Below are 25,465 nucleotides of genomic sequence, written 5' to 3'. Positions count from 1 at the left end.
TTGGAGGCAATTTGTTGTTATGAAGCATTGCATAGTCTTCCTAAAGGCTTTGACACACTTTGCTGTTGGCAGACGCTTGTATGAGCACTGTGTTTTATTGTTGTATACGGCGCATTTCCTTTTCAACTTGTTTTATTTTCGTTGTTTTTCCCCCTCTTGTTCATGTTTTGTTGCTGCAGTATTTTTCTGCAATAGCGGGATACAGTAGTATCCTTTGTTAGAGTATTTGTTCTTACCAGTCAAAATCACAAAACTTTAACTGAAAACTAAAACAATGAAAAAAATCCCGGAATTCACAACAATTCCCGGGTTTTTCCCGGTTTTCTACTGGATGAAAAAATTCCCGGCTTTCTCCCGGATCATGTACACCCTGTAATAGTGAAGTCACTTGGTGCTTATGCTTTAAGGCACATTCTACTTTACAAATTGTGTATAGTGAAAGTTTTATGAGGAACCAACCCTATTTCCTTATTCGTCCTTCCAAGTGAAATGTGAAGGTTCAATCCTACCATATACTGCCTACTTACAACAGCTGAACTATTATCATTATGCTCAGGTGTGACGTGGAAAAAGGACACACTTCCAATTAATCGTATCAACTGCTTCACTCAGCAGTTTCAATGTCTATTATTTTATTTTCATGTCAGTTAATGAGAGTGATACAATTAGTTTTCTTCTGGCAGGACATACACAGACACACAACTGCTTGTGACACGTTAGAATGAGGCGGACAGAGATGCAAAACCACACAGGTGCCTTTGGTACAAAGATCCCTATCAATTATGCCATCTGGATACACAGATCTACACATTGTTTCAACTTTTACTTGCCTCAAATTCCATAACTGCCATTCCGTGATGCAGCGGCACTAGCATCTCTCAGAATGGATTCAGTGGCGAATGTGACTTACCCATGACCTGAACATCCTATGACATCACAATAAATTTTCTCACACAGCAAAAGAATTGAATGATTCCAATAACAGTACAAAATAACATACACTAACATATGGTAAGAACTGGGAAATGTACAATGATATGATATTTTGTAATTATACATAACTACAAAAAGAGGAAGTGTTTTAGAACATCAAATATTGTAAGAGAAAACTAGAAATTCCACTGACGATTAAATACAGCAGTTAACAACTCAAAGACATCACCAGTCTTTTACAGCAGTATTCAATACATTATCACGTTTAAACACAGCAGTCTCTCCTATTTTGACAGTGGTTCATTTCTCTCTCATTACCTAGTTTCACAGTTCATTCAACTAGCATTGTGAACCTCCAGCAACACAGCTGACAAACTGTGTGTTAGCTTATCACACTTCTGAGATATCAGAATGGTAATCAAAGCTGAAATGAAGAAATTATCTTCTAGACTATGCTGACACCTATAAATATGAAATATTTAACTGTTCAACCAAACAATAACTTCTCATTTTCAATTATGTGCACAAATGAATGAAATTAAGAATTAAATCACCCTAAAGAAGCCAAACTAATGATCATTTTATCACATCATGACATCATCACGTGCACAGAAGAATTGACACTGTCTCTGGCCATCAAAGCCTATGCTCATAAATTGAGAATGTCTCATAACAACTGCCAAAAATACCTGCAATTACCTGCATTGAGCTGTTTATGAATCATTTTTTAATTCCAGGAGTGAAAAATGAAAGTTACACCTCCAATAATAGAGTCAACAATGATTTTTATCACAGCATACTTATTTCATTGCTAGCTACGATTACTGAGGTGGCTTTGTGCATTTCATTGCAGAGAACTTTACAAGGTTTATGTGGTGTCACCGCCAGACACCACACTTGCTAGATGGTAGCTTAAATCGGCCGCGGTCCATTTAGTACATGTCGGACCCGCGTGTCGCCACTGTGTGATCGCAGACCGAGCGCCACCACAAGCCAGGTCTCGAGATACGGACTAGCACTCGAGCCCAGTTGTACGGACGACATTGCTAGCAACAATACGGACGAAGCCTTCCTCTCATTTGCCGAGAGACAGTTAGAATAGCCTTCTGCTAAGTCCATGGCTACGACCTAGCAAGGCGCCATTAGCCTTACCTAGTTTGAGAGTTATCGTATAAATGTCTCAAGAAGAACGTTGTAAACCAACAAAGAATAAAGTTAAGTATATTCCAATTTCTTGATAGCTACGTATTTTCTTGATAGCAGTCATAACGTATCCTGTTCCAGACTTGACGCCAGTCGGCGTGTGTGTACGCGTGCCTTTCGGCTCCCTTCTCAGTGTGGCGTAGCTAGCTTGTTACGCCACAACAGATTGGCGACGAAGGAAAAGTGTTCTTTCTGATTGCTTACATTTACTTGTGTCATGGCTTCGCCAGATGTACTGTCCGAATTTTATCGCTTGCAGAATCAGCAGACGCAGGCGTTATTGGATGCCCTTGGACAGCTCGTCCAGGGTCAACGTGCCATTCACACCGATGCGGCAGCCGCCGCTTCACCGCTACCGCAGCCACAACTCGCAGTTGCACCGCCTTTTAAGCACTATGATCCTAGCGCAAGAATCTTGGACTGAATGGTCCTGACAGTTTGGCTTTCATCTAGCCGCCTACAGAATTCAAGGTAATGAGCGGCAGCCGTTTTTGCTTTCGTGTGTAGGTGTGTCCACCTACCGTGTGATAGTGAAATTGTTTCCCCGACGCGACGTAGCAACTCTGTCCTACGATGAAATTTTGTCCACTTTAGATGCCTATTTCAAAGAAACAGTTAATGTGGTTGCAAAACGGTATACGTTTTTTCGTACAAAACGTACGGCCGGTCAAACTAATAGGGAGTGGGTAGCAACATTGCAAGGACTTACTAGGGACTGTGCCTTTGACTGTGACTATGGCCTTTCTTATTCAGATACAATGGTACGTGATGCAATTGCACAGAACGTTTCTGATGTTCGCATACGGGAGCAAATTTTGAAACTAGTTAATCCCTCCCTTCAACAAGTGATAGACATATTGGATAGGGAAGACACACTTGACTGTGCTCAGGAATCTTTTGAAACTTCGCCAGCCGTGTGGAACTGGCCCGCTGGACGCGCTGCGCGGCCCGGTAACCTGCCCTCGCGCACTTCGACGCAGCTGCCGCCGCGCTCTAAACCAGGTGTGCCGCGCCAGCACACAAATGCAGTGAAATCATGCCCGCGGTGTGCAACTAGACATTCGCGTGAACATTGCCCATCACACCAAGCTATTTGCTTTTTCTGCAATAGGAAAAGACATGTTCAAAGTGTTTGCCAGAAAAAGCTCAGATCAGACAATCACAACCATTCCAGGCCCTTTGCTTCGCGCCGGAATCGAACCAAGGACACTCAGGCTCGTGGACCTTCGCCCATGGACATTCATGTCGTTAATTCCACTTCGTCCAGTGCCACTTTCTCTAGCAGTGACTGTGTTCGTCCCACAAGAACTGTGCGTCGACGTTGCCGGAAATCATGTCAATTAGCAAGTGATGCTGTACCTGTATCAGTTCAAATTGCACGAGACAGTCGCTCTTGTCGTCAGCATGACAATAAACTTTTTGTAGATTTGGACTTTCATGGCAAGGTCATACCATTCCAGCTCGATACCGGAGCTGCAGTTTCATTGCTCAATCACAACACGTACAAACAACTGGGCGCACCTCCGTTGCGTGCCGCAAATGTTAAGTTACATAGTTATTCAGGACAGAATATACCTGTGTTAGGACAGTGCAGCCTTCTTGCCACATACAAGGGACAAACAAAACTTGTGTCATTTTACGTTCTTCGTTCTTCTTCTGCAGTGAACTTGTTTGGTTTAGATTTATTTCAGTTGTTTAACATGTCTATTGTAAATCAGGTCCTATCAGTGAATCAGACTGTGCCTTCAGACAGAGTTTCTCGGCTATGTGATGAATTTGCAGACATTTTTGCACCGGGCCTTGGTTGTGCTAAGAACTATGAAGCACACTTGGAACTGAAAGTAAACGCGCAACCGAAATTTTTCAGAGCACGCAATGTTCCCCACGCATTGCGTGATGTGGTTGCAAGAACATTAAACGATCTAGAATCACAGGGTGTAATTGAATGTGCGCAATGCCTCTTCTCTTTCAGCTCCGCTTCATCGCATACGCCGTACAGGTGTTCCGTTCGTCTGGACGACGGAATGCGAATGCGCCTTTCGCCAGTTGAAATCGGCGTTGCTTTCTCATACATGCCTTACGCCATTTGATCCCCGGAAACCCCTTTTGTTGATGGTAGATGCATCGGATTTCGGGATCAGTGCTGTGCTTGCGCACAAAGTTGGCTCGCATGATCGCCCTATTGCCTTTGTGTCAAACTTGCTCTCGTCTGCGCAACGAAATTATTCACAGATAGAGAAAGAAGCTTTGGCTCTCGTGTTTGGTGTTACTAAGTTCCATGATTTCTTGTATGGTCGTCACTTTACCATCATCACAGACCACAAACCTTTGACGTCGCTTTTTCATCCGAACAAGCCTGTACCTCCACGTACAGCGCAGAAATTCATTCGCTGGTCTATTTTCCTCTCGCAGTACCGCTACGATATCTTGTATCAGTCCACTGCTAAGCACGGAAACGCCGATGCGTTGTCACGTTTGCCTGTTGCTGAGGATAAAGCATTCAATTCTTCCGAACTTGCTTGCCTGTTCATTGATTCGGAAACCGATGAAGTGGCCGAATCGTTTCCGATTGATTTTCGTCGTGTCGCTACAGCCACAGCTGCTGACCCGGTCCTTGCTACCGTTTTGCGTTTTGTTGCTACGCAATGGCCTTTGTCAAAGTCTCGGATCGAGGATCCGTTGGTTCGCCGATTTTTTGCTCACAAGGAGAGACTTTTTGTTCGACATGGTGTTTTGTTGTTGCGTTCTGATAATGATCAGTCCAGAGTCGTGGTCCCACGTTCGTTACAGTCCTCTGTTTTACGGCTTCTTCACCAAGGACATTGGGGTATAGTGCGAACGAAACAACTTGCTCGTCAGCACTGTACTTGGTTCGGAATCGATGCTGCGATTACGACTATGTGTTCTACTTGCATGGCGTGTGCCGAACAACAATCCGCACCGCCGCGGAAAGTCTTTGCATGGCCAAAAGCCACTTCCCCTTGGCAACGCTTGCACATTGATTTTGCTGGTCCGTTCTGGAATGCTCGATGGTTGGTTCTGGTAGATACCTTCAGTAATTTTCCTTTTGTTGTCCGGATGTCTTCCACGACGTCATCTGCCACCATCCAAGCGTTGCCTGCTATCTTTTGCATTGAAGGTCTTCCGCAGACTATTGTTTCCGACAATGGCCCACAATTCATGTCCGCAGAATTTGAGTCATTCTGCAAGGCCAATGGTATTCAACATCTGACATCCGTGCCGTTTTCGCCTCAGTCAAACGGTGCCGCTGAACGATTGGTCCGGACTTTCAAGTCCCAGATGTTGAAGCTGAAAGAGTTGCATTCTCGGGAGGACGCGTTGTTGCTCTTTTTGTCATCGTATCGCTCTCAGCCCCGAGATGGTCGCTCGCCGGCTGAGTTGCTCCACGGTCGTCCTCATCGAACCTTGATGTCTTTGCTGCGCCACCACAAGGCAGGCCTCGAGATACGGACTAGCACTCGATCCCAGTTGTACGGACGACATTGCTAGCGACAATACGGACGAAGCCTTCCTCTCATTTGCCGAGAGACAGTTAGAATAGCCTTCTGCTAAGTCCATGGCTACGACCTAGCAAGGCGCCATTAGCCTTACCTAGTTTGAGAGTTATCGTATAAATGTCTCAAGAAGAACGTTGTAAACCAACAAAGAACAAAGTTAAGTATATTCCAAAGCTACGTATTTTCTTGATAGCAGTCATAACGTATCCTGTTCCAGACTTGACGCCAGTCGGCGTGTGTGTACGCGTGCCTTTCGGCTCCCTTCTCAGTGTGGCGTAGCTAGCTTGTTACGCCACAACAGTTTATGTGCAAGATACACTGCATGTCTATTAATGGGTACTTCAACACAAATCATCACCTGCACACATACAAAATCAATCCACATGGATATCAGTCAACTACTCAAAAAAACTTTTTTGAAATCTGCAAAGGAAAGAATAACCCACAGCATAACTTCAGTCAAATTAAGATGTAAAAGTGAACATAGACACATGGATGACACCAACAAGCAAAAAAACAAAGAATGATGACTGAATTTCAGTCTTCCACAGCAAAGACAGAGGGTGTACAAAAGAAAAGGCGAAATTTTGGGAAATTGAGGCAGACAGTGCTTAGTACAAAGCTTTGTTTCTATCACGTTGATACACGTTAAACAACACTGCGTGCCATCCAAACTGAGTACTTTGCAGTCATGAATAGAATTATGTTTTGGGTGGTTGATATTGGTTGGTTCAGCAGGTGGAGGCAGTGGTAAATGGACTGAGCAGTGAGGTCATCAGTCTTCATTAATAGGGCAGTCCACCTGGAGTTAAAGTGACTTAGCCAGAAATTTGATGAAATTGTGGTAGTACGTAGGACACAAAATATTGATGCTTACCACACGAAATAATTTAAAGAGAAAGTATAGGGGTAGGGCCAATCTGAAGGTCACATTGCAACCCCCCCCCCCCCCCCCCCGTGCCTATCTGCAGCAAGAGAAACTTCATCACATCTGCCCCCCCCCCCCCCCAACCCAATGTGAAGCTGAGAGAGTAATAGAATAAATAATTTATTCTAACCAGGAGGTATGTAACAGTAAAAGTGAGAAGGTTAAAAATGTAATGGACACTAGTAGATTCGACAATACAGGTGGGAATAGCACAGACTCTCAGAAGAAGCGTAAAAATATGTTCACATAATCTCTGTCGTCACCTTGTGTCAAGGATAAAGGATCTTGAATATCTTGTCCCCTTCAGAGTACTGTGTGAAGGGGCACTTCTAAAAAAGAAAACCAGGACGTAGCAGGAACACAACAGTTGATGGCACCTATCAGTTAATAATAATAATAATAATAAAAAGAGAAAGAGTACAAGAGTGGTGGACAGGCCTGACACCATAAATCCAACTGCAACCCCAACCATTCTGCCCCTGCCCAGATTTCACAATAAAAATAACTTTCTTGGAGGAAACAATGAACCAGTTAACTGACTGTTACATTATCCCCCAACATCAGAAGCAAAAAATCTGGAAGACAACACTTGTCGTGGAAGAGAAGGCGGGCAACCCCCCAGAATTTCAGCCACAGTCTACAAGGCTTCGCAGCCACAAATGGTAGGTGGTTCATTACATAAGGTTATGAGTTAATCCGGTATGATCAATGAGGCCATGACAAGGGGCAGTGGGTTTCTTCCAGGAGAGGAATGGTATGAGGACCGCCACACAGCCAATATAGCGCATTTAAAATTAGTTGCAACTTTTGACATTTGGCTCAACAGATGGGACATGACGCTATTGCCCAGTTAACACAACAGCGAGCCAGCTTTCCCCTACAATGCTGCCAGCAGTTTGGTTGGTAAACCAACCCTGTTGCCGTGCCAGACATTAAAATACCATGTGCTGTCGTGCTTAATGTGCTTCTGCATTAGTTAGCTCTCTTTGTGAAGTGTTATTTTGTGTCACTGAAGTGTTCTTCAGTGCTCAAGTGTTGTGCATGAGTGTTTTTGTGTCGGCGTTGCGTTGATAGTAGCAGTGCAGCATGTCTGAACATAAGATTAGCAGTAAAAGAGGTCATCCGAGAACACGTTCACCAGCTGTGAAGATAAAGAGCTGTGGAAAGGGAATTCCAATCCGTGGCCGAGGTTACAAATTTGTGTGCTCTACGCACAGTTATTCTGAACTGGAGTGCAATGCAGCAGCACATTTTAGATGTTATGAGAGGGATGGACAGAACAGCTGCTGCATTGAACATCCAGCGATCTACAGTGCTGAGAATTGGCAAGAGGGAGGAAAGAAAGGAAGGCGTGATTGAAGGAGCAACACCAGCTCATTCTTTATTAGAAACTCCAGGCACAAAAATATGGTATGACATACCTGTAACTAAGATTGACGCATTCCAGCAGGATGCAATTCGAGACATGTATGCCTATTATCAGTGCAAGGCATATCCTACTTTAAACAAACTTCTTTTCAGCCTCAAAGAAGCAGAGACGTTTGAGGGGAGTAGGTCCATCACTTCTAAACTATTTGCACGAGCTTGGTTTCCAGCACGAAAAGTTTTCATCTCTGATATTTATTATCGAGAGAAGTGGCATAGTGAGACTTGAAACTTTTCCATGGTATTACACACACACACACACACACACACACACACACACACACACACACGTCTCAGTGACTACATCGTTGAGCCCTTACAAAGGAAATGTACCTAATTATTCAATTCATAATTATGATGATGATGGCGATAAGGGTCAATATCTCTTCAGAACAGCATGTTGCAAGGCATCCCAGATATGCTCAATAATGTTTGTGTCTGGGGAGTTTGGTGGCCCGTGGCAGTATTCCTGTAGCCACTCTGTAGCAATTGTGGGTGTGTGGGGTGTTGCATCATCCTGCTGGAAATGCCCAAGTCCGCCGGAATGCACAATGGACATGAATGGAAGCAGGTCATCACACGGTATTCTTATATACGTGTCACCTGTGAGTCATATCTAGACCTATCAGGGGATCCATATCACTCCAACTGCACACACTCCTCACTATTACAGAGCCTCCACCAGCTTGAACAGTTCCCTGCTGACACGGAGGGTTCATGGATTCATGAGCTTCTCTCCATATCCATACATGTCCATCTGCTTGAAACTAGACTTATCTAACCAGGCAACATGTTTCCAGTGATCAACGCAGGCGTAAAGCTTTGTGTCGTGCAGTCATCATGGGTACACGAGTGGGCCTTCAGCTCCGAAAGCCCATATTGATGATGTTTCGATGAATGGTTCGCACACTCACACTTGTTGATGGCCCAGCTTTGGAATCTGCAGAAATTTGCGGAAGGGCTGCACTTCTGTAACATTGGAACGATTCTCTTCAGTCGTTGTCGGTCCTGTTCTTGCAGGATCTTTTTCCAGCTGTTGGAGATTTGATGTTTTACCAGATTCCTGATATTCGTGAATTTGTCAAACAGTAAATTCCCACTACAACTCAGACACTGCATCCCATCCCTCGTAAACTGACTATCACACCACATTCAAACTCACTTAAATCTTGATAACCTGCCATTACAGAAGCAGTAAATGATCTAACAACTCCACCAGACAACTCTTGTCGTATATAGGTGTTGGCAACCACAGCTCTGTATTCTGACCGTTTACGTATCTCTGTATTTGAATACACGCGCCTATACCAGTTTCTTTGGCACTTCAGTTTTAATAATAATAATAATAATAATAATAATAATAATAATAATATTTCCAATCACACACTCTTGGAGAAGGGAAAATTATAGATCTGATGGCCACTATCATAGGTAGATTGCGTGAATATTTAATAAGTTGGTTACTTTATACACAAAATTTCTAATAAAATATTAATTTCTGTCAGTATTCAAGACTTGTCAATGTGTTGCCGAGATACAGGACCACTGGATGGTGATGTCAAAATAAATTCAACAGGCAGCAATCATACCGATTAAGGGAGTCACACAATGGTGTATATCGTTAGGAAAAAAGTCCCCCCCCCCCCCTCCTCCACTATCAGCCACCCCAAGTGGTACCCGACTGGTAGCACAGTGGAGTAGCTAACCTAGGTGCCGGGGGAGCTTCCTATGCCGCTCTGCCTAAATATCCACATGACAGGTCGGCACAGGCACAACCTCCCCTCTTACGATGCCTTCAGGAACTTTTTTTACTTGTGAGGACATCCCACTGTGTATCTACCAAGGCAATAAAGCCATGGAGACTCGCTCTCTGGACCTAATTTTGCTCCCCGTTCTCTGTGAACAGACTGCATGCCTCTCACTGATGCTGCACATAGGAGTCGCCGTGCTCACTGCCCTCTGATCTCTCATTATCAACTATACTCTCACCTTCCTCTCAAGATGGTTTCCCACGTTTTACTAGTTAGGATTCTCTGAAGGCACATGTTCACTAGCAAGTAACTTTCACAAGGAACTTCTGCAAGCACTTGCTGAAGTGTTTACATTAGAAAAAAAAAAAAAAGGTTGGGCAAGGTAACTTCTGCTAGTCGCTTGGGCAAGTTAATTTCTGGAACTTTCTGCAAGCTCCCTCAGAAGTGTTTGCGCTAGTCTCTCGAGGTGAGATAGGGAAGTGGTTGTTACACTGTTGTAGTTAAAACCCAGAGCAGCCCCCATCGTTGTTGCATTATTTGTAATGAAGAAAAAAACCTGAGCAACAAAACAGAGCTGCCCCCATTGTTGTATTATTATTATTATTATTATTATTATTATTTGTACTGAAGAAAAAAATCTGAGCAACAGAAAAATGTGAGTGAAGAAATGGGAAAACAGGCATATCTATTTCAGTTATTGCGAAACACTTTTCAATGAACAAAAATCAGAGAACTCCAGTCAGATTAAAAACTTCACGAGAATTTTGTATGAAAGTTTCAAAAATCTCGTCTATTGTATAATAAAATATTCGAAAACAGGACCAAAAAGAGCTGCAAGCTGTGTCACCATGAGATAGCCTTTTAATAACTCTTAATTTTCGCAAATGTTTATTACTTTTATTAAATTTCTGTCCAACCATCTTTACGCCATTCTAATTACTGACACTGACATTTTCGTATCGGCATTCAACACACGAAACTCCCAGAAGATTGCAAGTGCCTGCAGCAAGATGCTAGGAAATGTTTCCACTAACTTGCGGAAGCTGCTTCTGCAAGCTGACAAACCTTATGGTCGTCAACCTGCTGGGGGCGTTTCCACTTTAAAGAACTTGCAGTAGCAGCTTCTCCAAGTGACTTGCAGAAGTTTACTTGTAAGTGGACACACACCTAAAGGGCTGCACCAACATTTATTTCTTGTTTCATAATTTATCCCTTATCTTCTGACTGCTGTGGAGGACTGGATAAACAACAATCTTACATAGTAGACAGTTGTCATCCTGTGCTGTGAAGACAATCTTCTATTTTCCTTTGGTTAAATGGTCAATACATTAATACTAAATTGCCTTTCTGTCATGCGTTTGTGGTTTCGTCCCTTAGTCTACAAGCTGATATGACAAACACCTGCTGTAGGTTCGATCTTCAATGCACCACAGTCTAGTACTGCATGCTGTAAAACAAAATCGCAAAAATTAGCGGATGGCCATATGTGCAATCTCTGCTTGCTCATCATCAATTGGCTCATGAACACCACCGACCACCATTATTCTGTATCTTTACTGGTGATGAAAAATGGTGTCTTTATGTGAACATAAGCTAAAGAAAGGGACAGTTGAGTCCCAACAAAGGAGCAACTCCCTGTACAAAGACCTGTGCACATCCACAAAAGATAATGTTATGCATCTGGCGAAACAGCGAGTTTTTTGTACCACAAATTGCTTCCCAAAGGTATAACCGTCACTTCTGACGTTTACTGCCAACAACTGAGACATCTCACAGACGCAGTCCAAGAACGACAACCAGAAAGACTGCGTGAAGCAATGCTACTCCACAATAATGCTCGAGCGCATTCTGCTGCACTGATAAGAAACACTACACAGGAGTTGGGTTGGGAAGTCATTCCGCAGCCACCTTATTCACCTTACATTGCGCCCTCAGATTTTCACCTCACCTGCTCTCTATCGAACAACATTTAAGGAACTTCCTTTCCATATGAAAATGTGCTCTGAACATGGGTCAATGAATTCTTCACTTCAAAGCCAAGTATTTCTACAGTCATGGAATCGAAAAGTTACCTCAGCATGGGCAGACTGTGAAACAGTGAAGGAGAATATATTATTGATGACTCAAGTCTCTGTCATATGTGTCTGTTGTGTTTATTAAACCAAACAGAAAAATCCTACAAACTTAAGCACCGACTCAACAGATAGAAAGGACCTTTCATCAGTCGAGTACAAACCAGTATCGGAGGGGATAAGTTTCCACAGTTGGCCCTATTTTGCTTTCCTCCCACAGCATGCCCAGACAGAGAAAGCTGCTAGGGTCATAACAATCTGCATTTAAGAATTTCAGCGAGTCTGAAGAGACTGCCAGAAGCTCGCAGCCACCAGGTGGCAACCCAGGTTTTTTAGCTGCACCAAGAATATCTGCCACCATGTTGCCTACTCTGAATTAGGGCTCTCCCCAGGGGTGCCACCTAGCCACACAGCAGTGGCCACCTGGCTTCACAGTCACTGCCCGATGTCCCAGTGGCCCCAAACAGGTAGCCACCCATTTCCTGGCACAAGCAAACAGGTAACAGCATTTATCATTGACAGAGTATTCCTTTCTCTGCCTCGGGGGCTATCACCGTATGGTTATCTGACAACCTTCCACAGGGACTGGGTTCAACACTGGGCACCGGGCGACCCTCCCCATATGGCCTACACTTTTGTAGGCAATTTGAAAAGGGAGGGGTCAATCCTGGAAGTGGGGCATTACACGAGTCAACTGAAATAAATGGTGTAATTGGGCAGATAAAAAATCTACTCACCAAGCAGAGGCAGAACACACGTGTGTGTGTGTGTGTGTGTGTGTGTGTGTGTGTGTGTGTGTGTTTTCTGCCGCCACTTGACGAGTACATTTATTATCTATCCAATTAAATAATTGATTCTTTTCACTGAAGTAACTGGTGTGAAATAAATAAAATTTGGAAAGTCGTAATTGACATCCTACAAACGAGCTAAGTTAGGTTGTCAATAGGGAATTTGTCCTAGAGACCAAGTCGGAGAAAAGATATAGCTGGAGAGTGGTTTATTCCCAAAGGAAATCAGGCACTGTTTTCATAAATATCAAACAGACATGTCCCTGCATACAGTTTAAATTGTTACAATTGCTCCATTCATTAGCCTATTTCCATTTCCTCACACTCTTCACCCCAGTTTCTTATAGAAATAATTCTGCCTGTGGCTTTATTAGTGTTTTTGCTTTTGATGCAACTGCTATGTATCTTTTGATATCATACAAATGCTTAATTAAACCTGTTGTAAACAGAAAACAATATAAAAAAATCATAGGAGTACTGAATGATACTCACTCATGTTATTTATAGGTGTCGAGAAAACTGGTTGGCATATAGGTTTTATGACCCCACCAGGACCTTCTATAAATGCTTCAAAGCATAATGTCACACTGTTGAGATTCATTCTTTTGGCTTCGGACTCTGCCTCAGCTCTTATCTGAAAGCAAATAAGCAAAATGTTTATAGAAAAAAAAAATATGTTCAAGAGGAGTGAATTATTCACATATTAGGGGGTTAGCATAAAAACAGTGTCACTAAACTGTTTCAACATAAAAATGACTACTTAGGAAAGGTCAATGGTATCTGTTATAAGATAACTGTGTCATATTTAACACACCCTTTATTGCAACTCCTTACTTAAGAAATGTAAAGACTCTTTTATTGAATCATATGCTTGCAAATTAAATTCTCAGTAAAAATAGTAACTTTAAGAACTTGTTTAAAATTTACAAACATACAGAGAACATTTACACAGGATGCAAAAAAAGAAGGATGTCATTCTTCAGACATTTGGCTAGAGTTCATGATGACGGCCTGACAAAACAAATATTTAGTAAAACTATGAAGATGAAAGGACAACCAGCATGGTTTACACAGACACTAAATGACCTCAAAGAAGCAATATCAACATATTGAAAACATCAACATAAGGATAATTAACAATCATTTATTCAGAAACAAAATCCAGAAACTGACCTTCCAGGATGGGGGGCAGCCTCACAATGTTTAACAGTTCCAAAATCAGAGATCAGAACGTATGAAATGAATGTGGGCGAAGAGTGAGAAGAATGTCTGCAGCAAGAATTTAAATATTCATTTAAGACAGGGTGTATACACCTCATGACAACTGGGAAATCCAGGAAAAAAACCCAGAATTTTTTCATCCCAGAGAAAACCGGGAAAAATCTGGGAATTTTTTTATTGTTTTAGTTTTCAGTTAAATTTTTGTAATTTTGACTGATAGAAACTGATACTATAACAAAGAGTAACTTTAGCCTGCTACTGCAGACTAAAACTGCAGAAATAGAACGTAAATGAGAGAAAAACACAAAAATGAAATTTAAATTACAAAGAAACTGCACTATTTACAACAGAAGACAGTGCACAAACAAGCGTCTACTGACAACTAAAGGCTTTAGGATGAAAACTATGCAATACTTCATAACAAAAGATTGCTTTTGATGAGCATGACATCACAACTGTTTACATGAGTTTCATTTGAGCAGCTGCCACGGGCACACGCTCATGTGCAGAGCTCAAGTCGCGTGATGCTGGCAGGAAAATTTTTTCTATCGTGCCACAGTTGCTGGATACACACAGAGCAGTTCAAGTCAGAGGGGGGAAGGAGGTGGAGCAGCCTCTAAGTGACCTGTGTTTTTGTTTTGTGCTTTTTGCCGTTTTTTCTTCATTTACAGCACTTGTATCAAACAAAAACAAAACAAATTTCTCTGACCGGGAGCTATTAAGTGAATTGAAACATAAACAAAGTAGGCTAAAATATGTTATTAGTTTCAGTTTTCTGATTTTATTTGCACAATACTGACAACCAAGGATTAATTGTCTTGCTGGTTGAAGCAGTTATTTTCATCTTCTGGCACCTACGACGTAATGCCAGAATAACAAAACAAACACGAGATAATACATACTTGTACTCCAAGAAAATTCGCATCCCAGAAACCATGCTAAAAAGCTTAATACCAGGTAGGGGACTACTTTAGTATGAATGTGGACATACAAATGTGCACTTTAAGCCGAATTATGCATTTTAGTACGGTTTACAAAATTCTTCATCTGCATGGCGACACTCTGCAAATCACATTTTAGTGCCTCGCAGAGGTTCCTCAAACCACCTTCACAATACTCTATTATTCCAATCTCTCATAATGTGCAGAAAGAACGACTTCCTGTATCTTTCCGTAAGAGCTCTAATTTCCCTTCTTTTATCGTGGTGATTATTTCTCCCTATGTAGGTTGGTGTCAACAAAATATTTTCGCATTTAGACGAGAAAGTTGGTGATTGGAATTTCGTGAGAAGATTCTGTTGCAACAAAAAACACCTTTTAATGATGTCCAGCCCAAATTCTATATCTCTCTCTCATATTTCGAAATAATAAAAAACATGCTGCCCTTCGTTGAACTTTTTCGATGTACTCCGTCAACTGTATCTGGTAAGGATCCCACACCGCACAGCAGTATTCTGAAAGAGTATGGACAAGTGTAGTGTAGGCAGTCTCCTTAGTAGATCTCTGTCTTAAAGGGTGACTCAGGTAAAAAAGAACAAATATTACATTTGAAAGCTTGGCTTTGCTTGTAACTATAATATATGTACATTAATCATTTCCTTTGCCTATTTGTGTGTTCGCATTACATAAAGTGGTGTTGCTGTTGGCTGATTACATCACTTGTCCTATGCTCCGAGTATCTACTGTCACTGGTTGGCGAGATCATGTGACAACGGCTAAGACCGGCCATAAAAGCGCATCGCTATCACAATTTCAGTGCTTCGGAACTGGCATGCTGTATTTGGTGGAATTCGTATTTATACTTATGTAACAAGAAAATACGCTATGTATATTCTGCTGTGCATGGAAGATCTTTGCAAAATACATTGCTTTTTCAGTGTGTTTCCTTTCCTAAATTGCTGTGAAATTCTACGCTGGTGTATAAAACCTTTACCATTCAATGGACTAATAAGTTTTACAGCTCTGAAAGAAAGTATATTGTCAATTAACACTGAAGACATGTATTTTCTCCCTGGAAAAAGTGTTATTTTCACTGGGAAATCCAGGGAAAACCTGTGAATTTCTTTTCCTTATTGTATGTACACCCTGTTGCTCTGCAAATCAAATATATAAATAATAAAATGCAAGACAATATCCATACTGAACTAAGGAACTGGTATGCACAAAGTTAAACATTTATTAAATGTATAAATTCACTGATAGCACTAAAAACTAAAGGATAATCCCAATTATAAAATGATATTTTGACTATCATAATAAAATGAACAATTATGTTTATCAAGATAAGAACATTTCTTCCCTCCTATGCAGAAACCACAAATGTGCAAAAATGACAATGCTGACTTACATGCAGCAATGAGTTTCACTCTTTGTGTTCTTTGTTGTGGCAAAACCTTGTATCAGCTGCCCCTTCGGTGTAGGAAAAAAATGCAAGGTCCACTGCCATGAACAGTGTAAAATGTGTGTAATTTGTAATGGCTCAATGTCAAATGCACCTCATTTGTGATTTTGGTGTTCCATTAAGAACTTTTAATGCATTGTGCAAACATGAATGTGCTACATCCACTGATTAAATTCTTATGTGCGATAACAATCACATATATTTCATTATTTACTTTGCCTTGTTCTTACCAATGTGACTGATAACACTTCAGCTGTTTGTTCTAAAAGTGCAGTTCATGATACACACCGTTCCTGCTGAACAAAAATGTATTTCAACACTGTAGCCGAGAAAACGACCCAAATACTGATCCACAAGCCATTCTGAACACTCCAAAGGGACATATGACCCAACTATTCTGAGAAAACCAGCTGTGTATAATTTGACACCACAGTCCCAGAAATCAAGACCGCACTTGGGAATGAATATATATGGTAAAAGAGGACTGAAAATTGCAACACATGCCTATAGGTACATCACAGCACAATCGAAAATTACACACAGGAGGATGATGAGAGATGGATGAGCGAGTCAATACAAGGATTCTGTTTTCATGTCTGTTTGTGTCTGTGTGTACTGGTCCACCATGCAAGAGCCATCTAAACTTACAGTCAACTGATCACACATTGTTTAACAGTTTCATAACAAAATTTAGGAAAATGCTTAGGAGATAGACTGTTCCACTCTCAGATCGAAAAGCAATGCAGAAATACCAACAGGGAAAAGGTGAAATTCATATATCTACAAACAGATCAATGCATGAAACATACAACTTCCACTGCCATACCTCAGCAAAAGATCTTGCTGAGAAACGAGAAAATTCTGGTACTACTTAAAATCGCTAAGTGGGTCAAAGGCTTCTGTAGATTCACTTGTCAACTAGTCTCGGAGGTGGCAATAGAAGACAGCAAAAGTAAAGCTGCAGTTTAAAATTTCACATTTAAGAAATCATTAACACAGGCGAATCGTACAAACATGCCGCCATCTGACTGTCGCACAGACTCGAGCATGGAGGACAGAGAAATAGGCATCCCTGGCATAGACAAGCCACTGGAAAATTTGAATACAAGTAAGCTGCCAGGTCGAGATGGAACCTCAGTTTCGTTTTTAGAAGGAGTACTCTGCAATGCTGGTCCCTTACTTAGGTTTCATTTATCACGAAGCTATAGTCCCACGAGTCCCAAGCAACTGGAAAAAAAGTGCAGGTGACTATTGCATACAAGAAGGGTAAAAGAACGGAACTGCAAAGTTGCAGACCAATAACCTTAACATTGGTTTGCTGCAAAACTCTAGCACTTATTGTGAGTTCAAATACAATAAATTTCTACAAGACAGGACAGCAATTGTGCACAAATTAGCATTGTTTTAGATAGTGTTACATGTTCAAAACTTGGCTCGCCCTTTCCTCAGATGAGGAAAGAACAAAGGACAACATGCAGATTCAGCATTCCCAGAATTTTATATATATATATATATATATATAAAAACAAAGATGATGTGACTTACCAAATGAAAGTGCTGGCAGGTCGACAGACACACAAACAAACACAAACATACACACAAAATTCAAGCTTTCGCAACAAACTGTTGCCTCATCAGGAAAGAGGGAAGGAGAGGGGAAGACGAAAGGAAGTGGGTTTTAAAGGAGAGGGTAAGGAGTCATTCCAATCCCGGGAGCGGAAAGACTTACCTTAGGGGGAAAAAAGGACAGGTATACACTCGCACACACGCACATATCCATCCACACATACAGACACAAGCAGACATATTTAAAGACAAATATGTCTGCTTGTGTCTGTATGTGTGGATGGATATGTGCGTGTGTGCGAGTGTATACCTGTCCTTTTTTCCCCCTAAGGTAAGTCTTTCCGCTCCCGGGATTGGAATGACTCCTTACCCTCTCCTTTAAAACCCACTTCCTTTCGTCTTCCCCTCTCCTTCCCTCTTTCCTGATGAGGCAACAGTTTGTTGCGAAAGCTTGAATTTTGTGTGTTTGTTTGTGTGTCTGTCGACCTGCCAGCACTTTCATTTGGTAAGTCACATCATCTTTGTTTTTAGATATATATTTCCTACGTGGAATGTTTCCCTCTATTTTTATATATATATATATATATATATATATATATATATATATATATATATATATATATATATATATATATATATATATATATATATATATATATATATATATATATATATATATATATATATAGAGGGAAACATTCCACGTGGGAAAAATATATCTAAAAAGAAAGATGATGAAACTTACCAAACAAAAGCGCTGGCAGGTCGATAGACACACAAACAAACACAAACATACACACAAAATTCTAGCTTTCGCAACCAATGGTTGCCTCGTCAGGAAAGAGGGAAGGAGAAGGAAAGACAAAAGGATATGGGTTTTAAGGGAGAGGGTAAGGAGTTATTCCAATCCCGGGAGCGGAAAGACTTACCTTAGGGGGAAAAAAGGACAGGTATACACTTGCACACACACACATATCCATCCATACATACACAGACACAAGCAGACATTTGTAAAGGCAAAGAGTTTGGGCATTTTTTGGGCAGAGATGTCAGTCGGGGCGGATGTACAGAGGCAAAGATGAAGTTGAAAGACAGGTGAGGTATGAGCGGCGGCAAATTGAAATTAGAAATTAGCGGAGATTGAGGCCTGGCGGATAGCGAGAAGAAAGGATATGCTGAAGGGCAAGTTCCCATCTCCGGAGTTCTGACAGGTTGGTGTTAGTGGGAAGTATCCAGATAACCCGGACGGTGTAACACTGTGCCAAGATGTGCTGGCCGTGCACCAAGGCATGTTTAGCCACAGGGTGATCCTCATTACCAACGAACACTGTCTGCCTGTGTCCATTCATGCGAATGGACAGTTTGTTGCTGGTCATTCCCACATAGAACGCTTCACAGTGTAGGCAGGTCAGTTGGTAAATCACGTGGGTGCTTTCACACGTGGCTCTGCCTTTGATCGTGTACACCTTCCGGGTTACAGGACTGGAATAGGTGGTGGTGGGAGGGTGCATGGGACAGGTTTTACACCGGGGGCGGTTACAGGGGTAGGAGCCAGAGGGTAGGGAAGGTGGTTTGGGGATTTCATAGGGATGAACTAAGAGGTTGCGAAGGTTAGGTGGACGGCGGAAAGACACTCTTGGTGGAGTGGGGAGGATTTCATGAAGGATGGATCTCATTTCAGGGCAGGATTTGAGGAAGTCGTATCCCTGCTGGAGAGCCACATTCAGAATCTGATCCAGTCCCGGAAAGTATCCTGTCACAAGTGGGGCACTTTTGGGGTTCTTCTGTGGAAGGTTCCGGGTTTGAGGAGATGAGGATGTGGCTCTGGTTATTTGCTTCTGTACCAGGTCGGGAGGGTAGTTACGGGATGCAAAAGCTGTTTTCAGGTTGTTGGTGTAATGGTTCAAGGATTCCGGACTGGAGCAGATTCGTTTGCCACGAAGACCTAGGCTGTAGGGAAGGGACCGTTTGATGTGGAATGGGTGGCAGCTGTCATAATGGAGGTACTGTTGCTTGTTGGTGGGTTTAATGTGGACGGACGTGTGAAGCTGGCCATTGGACAGGTGGAGGTCAACGTCAAGGAAAGTGGCATGGGATTTGGAGTAGGACCAGGTGAATCTGATGGAACCGTCACCTGGTCCTACTCCAAATCCCATGCCACTTTCCTTGACGTTGACCTCCACCTGTCCAATGGCCAGCTTCACACGTCCGTCCACATTAAACCCACCAACAAGCAACAGTACCTCCATTATGACAGCTGCCACCCATTCCACATCAAACGGTCCCTTCCCTACAGCCTAGGTCTTCGTGGCAAACGAATCTGCTCCAGTCCGGAATCCTTGAACCATTACACCAACAACCTGAAAACAGCTTTTGCATCCCGTAACTACCCTCCCGACCTGGTACAGAAGCAAATAACCAGAGCCACATCCTCATCTCCTCAAACCCGGAACCTTCCACAGAAGAACCCCAAAAGTGCCCCACTTGTGACAGGATACTTTCCGGGACTGGATCAGATTCTGAATGTGGCTCTCCAGCAGGGATACGACTTCCTCAAATCCTGCCCTGAAATGAGATCCATCCTTCATGAAATCCTCCCCACTCCACCAAGAGTGTCTTTCCGCCGTCCACCTAACCTTCGCAACCTCTTAGTTCATCCCTATGAAATCCCCAAACCACCTTCCCTACCCTCTGGCTCCTACCCCTGTAACCGCCCCCGGTGTAAAACCTGTCCCATGCACCCTCCCACCACCACCTATTCCAGTCCTGTAACCCGGAAGGTGTACACGATCAAAGGCAGAGCCACGTGTGAAAGCACCCACGTGATTTACCAACTGACCTGCCTACACTGTGAAGCGTTCTATGTGGGAATGACCAGCAACAAACTGTCCATTCGCATGAATGGACACAGGCAGACAGTGTTTGTTGGTAATGAGGATCACCCTGTGGCTAAACATGCCTTGGTGCACGGCCAGCACATCTTGGCACAGTGTTACACCGTCCGGGTTATCTGGATACTTCCCACTAACACCAACCTGTCAGAACTCCGGAGATGGGAACTTGCCCTTCAGCATATCCTTTCTTCTCGCTATCCGCCAGGCCTCAATCTCCGCTAATTTCTAATTTCAATTTGCCGCCGCTCATACCTCACCTGTCTTTCAACTTCATCTTTGCCTCTGTACATCCGCCCCGACTGACATCTCTGCCCAAAAAATGCCCAAACTCTTTGCCTTTACAAATGTCTGCTTGTGTCTGTGTATGTGTGGATGGATATGTGTGTGTGTGCGCGAGTGTATACCTGTCCTTTTTTCCCCCTAAGGTAAGTCTTTCCGCTCCCGGGATTGGAATGACTCCTTACCCTCTCCCTTAAAACCCATATCCTTTTGTCTTTCCTTCTCCTTCCCTCTTTCCTGACGAGGCAACCATTGGTTGCGAAAGCTAGAATTTTGTGTGTATGTTTGTGTGTCTATCGACCTGCCAGCGCTTTTGTTTGGTAAGTTTCATCATCTTTCTTTATATATATATATAATATATATATATATATATATATATATATATATATATATATATATATCTCCCACTGCAGACTGTAAGCAAAGGTCTGAGGATATAGAAAAGTTTACAAACTAAGTAAGAGAATCCACTATGCTGCTCTCGATAGGATGTGTTAAGCAAAGACAAGGGTATCATCAGGAGTGCTCTACGGAAGTGTGACAGGAAAATAAATGACTGGCGGACATGGTGAGCAGCTACCTATGACTGTTTCCTGATGATGGTGTAAGTATCTTCATCAAGTGACTCTAGAAGGATACAGGATATCTTGGACACAATTATTATTTGGCTTGATGAATGTCCACTTGCCATAAATACTGAATAATGTTAGTTGACACAGATGAATAGGAAAAAACAATCCTGTAATGTTCGAATACAGTGTTTGTGGCGTGCTGTTTGACAGAGTCACATCAAGTATCTATGCATAATAATAGGGTAGTAGACTAGGTAAAGTGAATGGTAGACAGGCTTTGAGGGAAAATTTTAGGAAAGTGTAGCTCATCTATAAATGAGACCATATACAGAACACCAGCGTGACCCATTCTTAAGTATTGTTATTCACAGGTTTGCAACTAGATTTGTCACTGTTGGGTTCGATCAACACATGATTATTACAGCGATGCTTTGTGATCTCAAATGGCAATCCCTGGAGGGAAAACAAACATTCTTTTTGCGGAACACTTCTGAGAAAATTTAGAGAATTCACATTTGCTGCTGATTGCTGAATGATTCTGCTGGCACCAATTTACATTTGCATAAGTAGACAACAGATGCACAGAATGAGGGAGGAAGATTATTATTATTATTATTATTATTATTATTATTTTACTTCAAGTTATACCATTACAATTAATAAAATAAGAACAGTATGCAACAGTATCATTCTAATACTCCTTTACTCTGTGATCGGAGACAGATTTTAATTATCTTTCTTTAGATTAAATCATTAAATTTAATAAACTGTGTATCACACATAAGCTTTCAAGACTCTGTTACTCTGTCATCAATGATTAAAAGTGTACAAAAGAACACCTATTTAGCTATTAATAATAATACTTACTTCTGTTTCATCCTTTGTTGGCAAGGATGAAATATTCATGTTATGCTGCCGTAACTGCTCCAATTTTAATGTTCGTTTCTTTTTTAGCAGTTCTTCTGCAATGTGCTTTTTAGCTGTGTGTATGATGCCCATACCTTGGAATCTGAAAAAAATTTTTGCACTATTAATTATCAGTTATTATACTTGTCCTTCTTTATACACTCTGAGGCATGAAGAAGACGACAAAAGTGTATGTGTGTACGCATGTGTGTGAGAGAGAGAGGGAGGGGGAGAGGGGAGGCAGTACCAAGAAGCAAAAAAACTGTAGCACTGTCAAGACACACATGTAGAACCTAAAAATGACACTCTTCCCAGCTTTCCAAACAAAGGTCTTTGTCGACTTCCAATAGTTCTGCTTCACAACTTTGACAGCCATATTTCTCTACACAAACATCTCCGACGATCATTGTCTTGGCATCACTGTACATCACCTTTCCCAACATCCCAGGCAACTAAACCCATGACCTCATTCCTGGTAGTAACAACTAACTTACTTACTATATTCTAACACACAATTACTTCCCCTTACCATCCGCAAACAATATTGTGCACTGTCCTGGAACACTAATGGCATGATGTTCAAGGAGTTTTCTACCCATTCAGAATACCGAACCTCTAGCCTGGTACAAGCTCACTGATGTCCATCTGTTTCTTATCAGTTTACATCAATGATCCACTTTCCTGCATGTGGACCTTCATTCCACTGATGGCTCTACACAAAATGCTGTTCACATCAAACCTACCAGTAACAACTCTATATTGACATCTGCCACACTTTCCACCCTAAAAGTCTCTCCAAGAGGGGCCAGTCACCCGTGGTCACAGCCTATGCAGCGATAAACAGTCCCTCCATCAGTAAGCTTAGGATCCTTTTAAACATCTTATTTTATTCCTCATCTTCAGTGTTTGGCAACCAAGCAGCTCTTAAGAGAACAACTGTCAACATAAATAACTTAGAAGCAAATATCCTCAGTGTAGTGACGCAGCTTCTCACTTAAGAAAAGCAAGACTTCCACCCCAGATTGTACACCAGTCAGATTCCTTTCACAAAATTCTGATACAATGGCTCCATACTTAGCAATCCCATACAATCCCTTGCTCATATAAAGGTAAGTATGCAAAGACTCTAAAATTGCACAAGTCACACAAATACTCTAGAACGGAAATAGGAGCCATCTGCTGAATTACAGACCCATATCTTAACATCTATTTGCAGTAGTATTTTGGAACACACAATGTGCTCTAATATTGTGAATCACCTCGAAGAGAACGATTTATTGACAAATAAGACAACACACATTCATAAAATATCATTCTTGTGGAAATACAACTAGCTCTTTATTCCCACAAGATAATAAGTGCTACTGACGTAATTCATGGAAGGTCATCAAATAAAACAGAAGTAATATCTGGCATCGCACAATGAGATGTTATAGGCCCTCTGTTGTTCTTTGATCTACATAAATGATTTAGGAGACAATCTCAGCACCCCTCCCTGATTGTTTGCAGATGATGCTGTCATTTACTATCATGTTATGTCATCGGATGACCAAATCGAGTAGAAAATGATTTACACAAGATTTCTGTACAGTGCAAAAAGTGGCTAAATAATGAAAACTGTGAACTCATCCACATAATCACTAAAAAGAATCTGCTAATTTCAGTTACATTATAAATCACACAAACCTAAAGCCTGGAAACTCAACTAAAAATTTATGGATTACTATCACACACAACTTAAATGGAAGGATCACATCTACAATGTTGTGGGGAAAGCAAAACAAAGACTGATTTATTATCAGAACACATAGAAAATGTAAAAGCTCTACTAAACAGACTGCTTAAACCACACTTATTCTCCCTCCTTCTGGAGTATTGCTGTGCAGTATGGGATCCACTTCCGATAGGATTCACAAAGTACATTGAAAAAGTTGAAAAAAGGCCAGTTGATTTTGGATTATTGTAAAATAAGGGAGAGAATACCATAAAAAAATAAAATAGAAAGTTGTTTTCGCTGCAGCAAGGCCCTCTCGTGGAATTTCAGTCACAAACTTTCTCCTCACAGTGTCAAAATATTTTGTTGGTGCAACCTACATAAGGAGAACTGATCATTGTAATACAATAAGAAAAATCAGAGTTTGCATGGAAAGATATTTAAGTGTTCGTTTTTCCTGCACACTGTTTGAGAATGGAACTGTAGAGAAGTAGGTTGAAAGTGGTTCGATGTACCCACTGCCAGGCACTTAATTGTGAGCTGAAGAAGAACATGTAGATACAAATTATAGATGAGTCTAGCTATTGGAAAGCAACTGCTGATTGGGTTATTTCTTAGATTATAGATTTTGCATTTGCATCTTGTTGACCACTCCCATAGCAGTGGCCAGTCTTCTCCTTTGCATCTTGTTGATTCCTCCCATTATTGATGCCAGTATTCTATCATATTCCTTAACAGGTCATGTCTGTAATATGTACTTGGGCTTTCACACCAAATTATGCTCACACTGAAATACTACATCTCTGGTAAGCTTGTTTTGTTTTGCTTTAGGGCGCAACAAACAGCTGGGGTCATATGAGCCCAAGTCAAAACTAGAGAACACGAACACAGAATGGAGTTAAAACGACTATGCATCAGTCCCAATGGACAGAATAGGAGACAGCTAAAAACAACCAGGTGGAAAAAGGGCTAAAAAAACATCATATAGTAATGGAGGCCCAAAAATAAAAAATAAAACTGCCTTCGCCATATTGCTGCGGCAGATAAAAAGAAACGCAGTCGACAGCCCGAGCATCATACGCTAAAAGGCTGATAAATCAGGTGGCAAACCCAAGCTGAATGTTAATGGTTAGAGAGGGGGGGAAAAAAAAAAAAAAAAAAAAAAAAAAAAAAAAAAAAAAAAGGGGGGGGGGGGGGGCATTCCAGCAGGAAGTGTTGAACAGTTAAAATTTGTGCCCAATGTGGAGAAAGGGATGGGGTATGCCACTGAGCAAATGACGACGGCTAAAAAAACA

General features: G+C 41.7%; 1 protein-coding gene across 2 annotated transcripts in view; it reads right to left on the bottom strand.

The window, feature by feature from the left end:
• Window positions 1-25,465, bottom strand: part of LOC126418034 (nuclear factor NF-kappa-B p110 subunit) — a 99,146-nt gene that overhangs the window by 49,918 nt on the left and 23,763 nt on the right. For both annotated transcript variants that reach the window (XM_050085163.1, XM_050085162.1), the window contains exons 5-6: window positions 22,418-22,559; window positions 13,111-13,252 (exon numbers count right to left, since the gene is read on the bottom strand). In XM_050085163.1, coding sequence (XP_049941120.1) covers window positions 13,111-13,252; window positions 22,418-22,559 — 284 coding nt within the window. The remainder of the gene's footprint in view (window positions 1-13,110; window positions 13,253-22,417; window positions 22,560-25,465) is intronic.

This window comes from Schistocerca serialis, chromosome 1 (assembly GCF_023864345.2).
Source record: "Schistocerca serialis cubense isolate TAMUIC-IGC-003099 chromosome 1, iqSchSeri2.2, whole genome shotgun sequence".
Classification (NCBI taxonomy): domain Eukaryota; kingdom Metazoa; phylum Arthropoda; class Insecta; order Orthoptera; family Acrididae; genus Schistocerca; species Schistocerca serialis.
This window is presented reverse-complemented; position numbering and strand designations above follow the sequence as displayed.